Raw genomic sequence first — 10,407 nt, forward strand, 5'->3', positions numbered from 1 at the left:
ATAAACTTTCATGCCTGAGGCTCCCAAGTTCCAGGTTCAATCCCCCACATCACCATAAACCAGAACTGAGCAGGGCTCTGGTTAAAATAATAATAATAATACAAAAAATGTCTGAAGAGAATGGCTGCTTTCATAGCAAAAGCCGGTCATCTGCCTTTAACAAGGCAACACGCCCCCGGGAAGTGGGTGTGGTGGTCCCCACGTTGTTTTTATCAGAGTTACACAGCTGAGTCAGCATTCAAAACCGTGTCTGTGGTCATCTGCACTTTGGATTTACTGTTTCGTTAGCAGTGTATGCCCTAAAATATCAGAATAGTCTAAGCGAGCGTGTAGCCTTGGGCAACAACGTAACAGAGAGTTGTAGTAACGTCGCAAAGTGGAATTATTCTGGCACAAACATGGTGCACCATGTTCCTGAGTTCCTCTCTGTGGTGGCCAGTGCGAGGATTGCACAAAGGTTTGACTTGGCGATTTGAAAGGACATGTAGACCTAGGGCGAGTTTGCAGGATGTTTTGAATACCTCCAAAGAACTGTCGGAGAAATTATGTGAAGCTAAGCAGTCAAGATGCTGTTGTGCTTGAAACCTGCGTCACAGCAGCAGATGTTGAAGCTAAACCGTAGACTTCAAGCGTGCAGACAAAATTGACCTGCCCGCCCTGATGGATTCAGATGGCGAAGACCTGTCGGTGAGTGCAGCCTCTTTCTTTGTAATACCTCAGTTTCCTGTGTTACCCACTACTCCACGCTCCAAAGACTCAGCCTAACTCACCACCACCGCCTCTCTCTCGCTTTCCAGTGCACGCCCTGACTTCGCGGTTCTAGTACGTGAAAGAAATTCCAGTTTCTGCTTTATCCAGCTGTATTTATCATCCTCGTCGCTGCCTGTTAGTACTGTTTACAGTTATGTGTCTTATTTGATAGGGTTTTGTAGTTATTTTCTGCGTCTGGGCATGCTCATATGTGTTTCCATTTAAGAAGCGGCACTAACTTCTATAATATTACACCATTTTCTCAGTGTTTCCATGGGAACTCTCAGAAAGCGGGGGAGACTGTGATCAGTGAAGTCAGGTGTTCGAGAAGGAGAGTTGAAAAATAATTGGGGAGCATACTCGGGAAATACTATTGCTAGACAGGCATGTAGGATACTGTCCATTGGTGAGTTGTGAATCTGCAGACTTTCCCACTGTATTTATCGGAAGGCAAATGCTAAACCTCTTTTACTTCTAACTGGCACAGGTAAGTGGCTTTGATTACCTGCAAGTCTTCCTCTTCCCTGGGTGAGTTATTGGTACGTGGTCAGTGGGTGAGAAACCTATTCACTGGCTATGTCCATTGGCGAGTTGTGAATCTGCAGACTTTCCCACTGTATTTATCGGAAGGCAAATGCTAAACCTCTTTTACTTCTAACTGGCACAGGTAAGTGGCTTTGATTACCTGCAAGTCTTCCTCTTCCCTGGGTGAGTTATTGGTACGTGGTCAGTGGGTGAGAAACCTATTCACTGGCTATGATCACATAGGAATATGATCCTCTTGTCAGCTTTTACGGTTTACCTTCTTCAGATTGCAAATGTCCAAACTGAAGTCCCTCACTTCCTCATGGCAACTTCTGCTTTGCACAAAATAAATGCATATTGACATTTGTCTGACAATACTGTGCACACAAATAATATAAATATAGAACGAGTTGCAAAACTTGGAATCTGAACTGCGTACAAGACAGCAGGTTTATAGAAAGAGGGAAACTCAAACTCTCCATTAAGAGTTTAAAAATACTTTATTCCTGAATTGAAAAAACAAAACAAGAAGATTGTTGGTATAGGCATTAGCATCAACCCTAAGAGTAAATGGAAGCCTAAATTAGTCAAAATTTCAGTCTTTCTTTGACAGAAAGGGGTCTTGAAGGCTCTATTACATGTTATTAATAATTTTACAGAAGAATCCAACTAGGAATATGACCATCCTGACTTCAAATTCACTAGCTAGTGTAAAATTTGCAAGACTTAGCCTGGACAGGGCTGTGTCAGGATCGACAAGCTTAGAAACACATACAGGCTCACTTAAAGCACTGAGCCTTTTTAAGTTGCCGGCCTGTTGTTGGCTTCTCATGTCATTTGTAAACAAACAAAACAAAATATTTTTCTAGTTGACTTGCATATGAAGAGATCTTATTGCTCAGTTTTGTTTGCTGTCATAGGGTTCATGGAGTACTTCCATACACAGGAATGCAGTCCACTAGCATAGTGTCTTGGCTCTGGGCTTTCCTTTTTCTTCCTGCCTGAACATTTGATGAACATGCTAACACTGGAATGACCATTTTAAGGTTTGACAGCAAGAAGTATATGGTAATGATGGCTTAGTGAAAATAAAGAGGTCTAGGCAACTGATCACATTGTGGAACTGCTATATCAAATTTTTCATTACATATGCAAACATAATATGAAATATAGGCTAGCTTTTAATGTGCATAATTGGATGGCATCAACTATTCCAAGCACATTTAATAGCTATAGTATTCTTTGTCCAATGAATTGCAGGTTTTACTCTTTATTGATAATACCATGTGGTTGGTGGGTCTTCTACTTTTCTTTGTTATGGCAGCTAAAATTCTTGGTATATAAATTACTGAGTTCATCTTGTATCATTCTATCCATCGATATGCACTACTTCCTCCACAGTTCATGCCCCAAAACACAGTGGTGCATTTGTTAATATCTTTTTGTTGTTGCCGCTGGGACGTCATTGCCCTGGACCAAATTGTTCAGATAGGAAGGAAGGTACAGGTACTGAGAGAGAGGGAGAGAACCATGACACCAGAGTGTCCCCCAATGCCATGTGCATGTGGACCAGGTCTAGAACCTTGGTTATGTGCCTGGCAAAGCAGGTGCCATCCCCAGGTGAGCTGTCTCAATGACCCTGGTTTCAATAACTTTGCTAAGTATAAGCCTATTCAGATTGCATCTTAATGAGTCTTGGAGGATGTACCTTTTAAGGAATTAGTCCATATTATCTGTGTTATTAGATTTGTAGGCACAGAATTATTCATAGCAACTTTCTTTAAACCTTTTTATGTTCATAGAATCTACAGTAATAGCCCCAGTATAATAAATTATTAGTGGTCTGGGAGGTGATGCAGTGAATAAGGGATTGACTCTCAAGCATGAGGTTCTGAGTTCAATCCCATTCAGTACATGTACCAGAGTGATGTCTGGTTCTTTCTCTCTCTCCTCCTATCTTTCTCATATATATATATGCCTGATGTCAATATTCCTGCATATCTGACTCTGATATTTAGTCAGACTCTTCAAATTGTGATTTTGTTGTTGCATTTTTATCAGCCTCATCTCATTTTATTCAGTTAAATATGATCTGTTAGATAAAAGCATTAAATAATTAGGCCTTCTGTAAAGTAGTAGTAAGGTGTTGAGGGTGATGAAATTTGTCTAGTCTCAGTTGGGTTAAGTCTGTGCCCGTGAACTGTGAAGCTTCTTGGTGCCTCTCAGATTTCCTCCTTAAAAGGAACTGGGTAGTGGGGCCAGGCGGTGGCACACATAGTAGGAAGCACAAGGACCTGGTTGAGCACTCGCTCCCCGCGTGCAGGGGGGACTCAAGCAGTGAAGCAGGTCTGCAGGTGTCTCTCTTTTTCTCTCCCTCTCTTATCTTTCCTCCCTTCTCAATTTCTCTCTGTCCTAGCAAGTAAGATGATGGGGGGGGGCGGTGGCAGGGGCAAAAATGGCCATCAGAAATGTTGGACTTTTAGTGCTGGCATTGAGTCCCAGCAACTGGTGGCATAAAGGAGAGAAAAAGAAGGAAAGAAGGAAGGAAGGAAGGAAGGAAGGAAGGAAGGAAGGAAGGGAGGGAGGGAGGGAGGGAGGGAGGGGGTAGCTGGAGACTGGAGTTGTGTATATTCCTTCCTTTTATGTGAATGGCTACAGGAGACTGAGTGCAAGAGGTATCCTCCTTCTCCAGGCAGGTCAGGCATAGGTCAATGAGTTTCTCCTTGTTAAAAAAGAATAAGATTTGAGTGGGCAGACTGCAACTTAATGGCTATGCAAAAAGACTATGCCCAAGGCTCCCGGACTTAATCCCTAGCACCACCAAATGCATACATTGAGCATGCGCTGGCAGAACAAAGAGCAAAACAGAAATCCTTGAATAATCTTGAATTTTAAAATGGCTTCTTTTCCATTCTTCTGTCAGAAGCCCTAGAGAATTTTTCTCCTCTACTCAATGTGAGAACTTGGTAGAGCTCCTGGAAGTGTGGGTCCTCCTGGCTGGGTCCCCCTGAAATGCTTGTCTCTTGGTTTATTCACACCAGGCTTCTGGAAACCCGTAGATTATAGTTCAGGATTTTCTGCCCCATTTCTGCTTATTATTATTATTACCACTACGGTTATCACTGGGGCTCGGTGCCTGCACTACAAATCCACTGTTCCTAGTGGCCATTTTTTTCCTTTTTTTTTTTTTTGATAGGACAGAGAGAAATTGAGAGAGGACAGAGATAGAGAGAGAAAGAAAGACACCTAGGGGACCAAGTGGTGGCATGTGCACTTAAGTGCAGGAAGCACAAGGACCGACTTAAGAATTTGGGTTCGAGCCTTGGCTTCCCCCCTGCAGGGGGGATCTTCGCAAATGGTGAAGCAGGTCTGCAAGTATCTCTCTCTTTCCCACCCCTCTCAATTTCTCTCTGTCCTGTCAAATAAATTGGAGAGGTAAACATATATATATATATGGGGGGGGGTAGAGAGGGAGAGATGGCTGCCAGTGACCTGTTTTGCAGCTTGTGAAATGTGCAGGTGGAGATGGGGGGCTCGAACTTGGTAATATGTGCGCTTGACAGGGTGGGCCACCACCTGGCTCTGCCTCGTCTCTGTTGAAGTTTGTCAGTTTCTACTCTGGTAAATTGTAATTCTCTGTGTATGTCCATGTGTCTCTTCAGTTAGGAGAGCAACATAATTTGCGTGATGAATTCAGAAAAGTTTACGGTTTTACTTTGTTCGGCTTTTTGTTTTCGTATTTTAAGATGGTATGGAATCTCCTCATGTGTCATACTGGAACCCCGAGATACAGCTTTATAATCACTCCCTCTACTCCATTATTTTTACTGTTGCTTTATGTCCTCAGCGTCTGCCTACACTAATTCTTACATTTGCCAATATATTTGTACAAAATCCCTCCATGTGTATGAAGAGCTTCCTATTCATTTTCCTCCTTTAGTAATGTTTTGCATGTGGTAAAGGGGGAGATTTGGGTGGTATTCCAAGAAACCCTGACATCCTGACATCCGGCTCTTCCTTGTGCTACGTGAGGAATACGTAGGAGAAAGGAATGACTTGACTGGTGTGTACACACACACACACACACACACACACATTTTCCCAATGGACTTGCCTTCACTTACTTTCTAGTTCACCGCTACACCTATTACTATTACTATTTCCAAGTGTCTTTTTTTCTTCTTCTCTCTCAGGAAAGTGAAACCTTGCCTGGCTTTCTCGATGTTTTACAGATTTGCTTCCTTTTCTTTCCTCCTCCTTCTTTTTTTTTTTTTTTTAGGGGGATTAATGGCTTACAATAAGTACAGTTGTTACATGTATAACATGCTCTGTCTGTGACTTTCTTCCTTTCTTTCTTTCTTTCTTTCTTTCTTCCTTCCTTTCTTAGGAATAAAGTTTCTCACCCCTTTCATCACCAAAGTTCTTTTGGTGATGCGAAGGTTAGGTTTTCTATATAGTTTCACCATTTTTCTGCTTTTTTTTTTTTATTATTATTTAGGGAATCTATAATTAGAGGGTATTTTTTGAAAAATTTATTTATTTTCCCTTTTGTTGCCCTTGTTTTATTATTGTTGTAGTTATTATTGTTGTTGTTGGATAGGACAGAGAGAAATGGAGAGAGGAGGGGAAGACAGAGAGGGAGAGAGAAAGACAGACACCTGCAGACCTGCTTCACCGCCTGTGAAGCGACTCCCCTGCAGGTGGGGAGCCAGGAGCTCGAACTGGGATCCTTACACTGGTCCTTGCGCTTAACCTGCTGGCTGCACTACTGCCCAGCTCCGGTATTTTTTTAGAGGGTATTTTTTCCCTATGTTATATACTTTTAAATGTTATGATGCCTTAGTTTTTTGGGGGACTGTTTCTGGCATTGTCCCTCTTCATCTTTCTCCTATAATTAGAGATGTATGTCATTTATTATTATTATGCAGAAAATTCTGCTGCAGTTCCACTAAATAGAATAAATGTTTACAAACTAAATTCTACTAGCAAGACCAAATTTTCTCTAAATATAGTTGTCAGGAAAATCTCAACCACTGAATATAATTATATTTCAGAACTTAAAAATTGCCAGTCAGATTAGTCTTGTCATTTCAATAATCTACTATACTGGTGGTAAAATGCTGTGAGTTTCCCAATATAATTAAATGGAAAATTCCAAATTTCCACTTAATTCAAAAACTCTCAGGATATTTAGAAAATAATTTCATTTATACACCTTTACATAGTCATGTTTTAAAAATATATTTATTTATTCCCTTTTGTTGCCCTTGTTGTCTTATTGTTGTAGTTGGTATTAATGTTGTTGTTGGATAGGACAGAGAGAAATGGAGAGAGAAGGGGAAGACAGAGGGGGAGAGAAAGATAGACACCTGCAGACCTGCTCCACTGCTTGTGAAGCGACTCCCCTGCAGGTGGGGAGCCGGGGGCTCAAACTGGGGTCCTTACGCGAGTTCTTGCACTTTGCGCCACGTGTGCTTAACCTGCTGTGCTACCACCCGACTCCCTACATAGTCATGTTTATATGTGATCTTGCTGTCCTAATAGCTGTATACATGTAATTTCTCTATCCCAGTGGAACTCAGAGTGCAGTTTTTCAAAACAAGTGATATAATTAATTTGCAATTACAGCAAGGTAATTGACATGGGCCTTATCTCAGATGATGCAGACCTCACTTAAATACCACTTCACGGAGCAGTAACAATTCCTCGGAGCCTACCCATAGTGACAGTAAATGTGTCACTAGCTTATACTTATTATTTTTTAAGGACGGGGCATATTTGATTTTCTTATATATTCCAGAAGGTACAACTTGATCACAAACTACTAGCAGTATTGAGTATTTCAGTGTTTGGTTTTCTCGTCCTCATCACATCATTAGATACAAAAAGCATGTGAGGTATGTATTCTGATTCCCTCTTTACAGGTAAGAAAGCATAATAGTAAAGCATTATTTAAAGCTGCTTGCACTTCATAGAGAGCTAGGGGCAGAACTAGGAACTGATCTCAGATTTGCATGGCCTTGATGGTATTCCTGAACATCTTGTTGCCTTCCATGCTTTGCCTTCCATGCTTCCATGCCTATCCAGCTTTGAAAATATTTGTGATTTTCATGCCCCATCTTCTTTAGAAAATATATAATTAATCTGAGGTCTGAGTCTCTACTTAAAAAATATTTTCATCACATAATCCACTTATAATTCATACTATATCATACCATTGTAATGAAACACTGAGTAAAATGAAACGCTGAGTTAAATATGCATGGTTTCCGGTAGTAAGATATGCAGGCCTTATAGATTCTCCTTCAGATCATTTCTTGAGAGAACAGTGAACGATTCAGGTGGGTATGCGTGTGTTTTAATTAGAGCAGCCATGGGAATGACTGAACGCAGCTAACATAGTCCTACTGTTGTTGACTGTGTGCTTTATCTATTAATATTTTGAACTCAGGGAATAGTATACTAAAAAGCTTATCTTTCTTTCAGTCTAATTTCCTAGCAGGTTACTTCTGTCCCTGTCTCCCTGATTACTTTCTTCTCCACTCAGCTCCAATCATGTGTCCCCAGTTCTTATTTCCCTACTGTTGCATGAAAGATGAGAATAAAACTTACTTAATGCTTAAGTATCCAAATGTTTTAGTTCACTTTTAATCCTAGTCCATAAAACTACCTAGACTGCTCTACATACTGTTTATAAAATCCCTTACATATAAAATGTATATGGGAGCCAGGCAGTGGATAAGGACCCAGGTTCGAGCCCTGGCTCCCCACCTGCAGTGGGGACTTTTCATAAGTAGTGAAGCAGGCCTGTGGGTGTCTTTCTCTCCTTCTCTATCTACTCACCCCCTCTCAATTTCTCTCTGTCTAATTCAATAAAATAAAAATTAGAAAAAGGGAAAAATGGCCTCCAAGAGCAGTGGATCTGTAGTGCTAGCATCAAGCCCCAGCAGTAACCCAAGAGGGGAGGGGAAAAAGAGAGAAAAGAAAAGGCATATTACTAGAGATAAGACCTGGAACATTTTGCAAAGTCCCCAGAGCACTGAGTAGTAAAAATCCCATTGATAGTTGATCTTATCATCTCAAATATGAAGAGCTTCTGCCCTTGGTATCACTTATAATAACTAAAGATGTGATTTTTTTTTTTTATTTCAGGAAAAGGATCAAGTAAAAAAGAAATGTCAGAATAAACACCGTAGATATGTTTTTATTCCAAATCAATTAGATAAATGTAGATAGCATTTACTAAGATAGAGATTACTTGTCATTTACTAAACTAGAAACAGATAGGTAGTGGGAATACAAAGCCCAAAGCTGTCCTTTCTATGATAATTTAGGCTATTTACAGCTTATGTTATTACAATCAATAATTCTGTTATTATCCTTTTCTATATCGCCTTTCTAGTGGAGAATACTTACTCCATGGTATACAAAGAGGAGTGAAATAGATGGGCCTCAAGGTAATCAGCTCCTTAATTTTAATATTTTCATGGAATAGAAACAGAAAATTTGTGAGACCCAAGAATTCCATCCTTGGGGCAACATTATCATTGAAAACGTCCATAAAGTTATGTTTAAGTATATGTGCATGCATAAAGTCAAAATTAATCCCGCACATTAAATGCGGGGTCATGCCAGTCAACCCAATTTCTTTTTGGCCCTGCCTTTAGTAGACACCATAAATGAGCAGATGGAAAACCACACGACGGTGAGAGAGTTCATTATTCTGGGATTAACAGATAACCCCACACTATGTGCCTTTTTCTTCATCATTTTTCTAGGAGTCTATATCGTGACCATAGTGGGTAATATCAGTATCATCATTTTAATTCGCTGCAGCCCCCAGCTTCACACCCCAATGTATATTTTTCTCAGCCACTTGGCTTTTGTGGATCTCGGATATTCCACATCAGTCACACCAGTCATGCTATTGAGTTTCTTACGAGAGAGAACTACTATTTCAGTTACTGGCTGCATAGTCCAGCTTGCCTCGGATGTTGCCTTTGGGACGACAGAATGCTTCCTGTTGGCCACCATGGCCTATGACCGTTATGTGGCCATCTGCTCTCCTCTGCTCTACTCCACGCAAATGTCCCCGGTCGTCTGCTTTCTCCTGTTGGGGGCTTCTTACCTGGGAGGCTACCTGAATGCTTCCTCATTTACAGGTTGTTTGTTGAATCTGTCCTTCTGTGGGCCAAATAAAATCAACCATTTTTTCTGTGACCTCTTCCCACTCTTGAAGCTGTCTTGTGGCCATGCTTATATTGCCGAGATCTCTCCTGCCATCTCTTCTGCGTCAGTCCTTATAAGCACACTGTTCACCATAATAGTATCCTACAGTTACATCCTCCATTCCATTCTGAATATGCGCTCCACTGAAGGGAGGAAGAAGGCCTTCTCTACATGTACTTCCCACCTCACTGCTGTCACTTTGTTTTATGGAACAGTTTTGTTTGTTTATGTGATGCCCAAATCAAGCTATTCAGCTGATCAGGTCAAAGTGGCATCTGTAATCTACACAGTGGTGGTCCCCATGCTAAACCCCCTCATCTATAGCCTGAGGAACAAGGAGGTCAAAGGTGCCATGAGGAAACTAACAGGCAAAATGCACTGTTTTTTCTGAATCTCATCAGGAAAAAAAAAGTCTATAAATATATAAGTCTATAAGTTGATCATTTGGGAAAATACTTGTGCTTAATATTTTCATTATATCATGACATGACTATTGTTAATTTTTAAAATTTATTTAATTATTTTGAGAGGGAGAGACTACAGCACCAAAGCTTCCTTCAGTGTGGTAGGGGCTGGGTTTTGATCTGATGACCATACTCCAATATTAATTTTATCATTTTTTTATAGTGAAGAGCTCCTATAAGTACATAAAGCCAGCATTTATTTTCATATTCATTATTTTATTTTATAAAGTCAAATGTGTCATTAACATAGATATTTATTGATTAAAATTATATAAAGATTTTAAAAATATTTTATTTATTAACAAGAAAGGAGGAGAGAGAGAGAGAAAGAACCAGACATCGCTCTGGTACATGTGCTATTGGGGATTGAACTCAAGACCTCATGCTTGAGAGCCCAGTGCTTTATCCACTGTGCCACCTCCCAGACCACAAATTAGAT

General features: G+C 40.5%; 1 protein-coding gene across 2 annotated transcripts; it reads left to right on the forward strand.

The window, feature by feature from the left end:
* The first annotated feature begins 7,289 nt into the window (after positions 1-7,289).
* On the forward strand, positions 7,290-9,895 carry LOC103117681 (olfactory receptor 5P4-like). Of its 2 annotated transcripts, XM_060177516.1 has the most exons (2): positions 7,290-7,301; positions 8,960-9,895. In XM_060177516.1, exons 1-2 carry the CDS (start codon positions 7,290-7,292, stop codon positions 9,893-9,895), a joined length of 948 nt encoding a protein of 315 aa, XP_060033499.1. The 2 variants fall into 2 exon arrangements, with proteins under 2 accessions (XP_060033499.1, XP_007527853.1); XM_007527791.2 differs by lacking the exon at positions 7,290-7,301 and having other exon boundaries at positions 8,940-9,895.
* The last annotated feature ends 512 nt before the right edge of the window (positions 9,896-10,407 follow it).

The sequence above is a fragment of the Erinaceus europaeus genome, chromosome 17 (assembly GCF_950295315.1).
Source record: "Erinaceus europaeus chromosome 17, mEriEur2.1, whole genome shotgun sequence".
NCBI lineage: Eukaryota > Metazoa > Chordata > Mammalia > Eulipotyphla > Erinaceidae > Erinaceus > Erinaceus europaeus.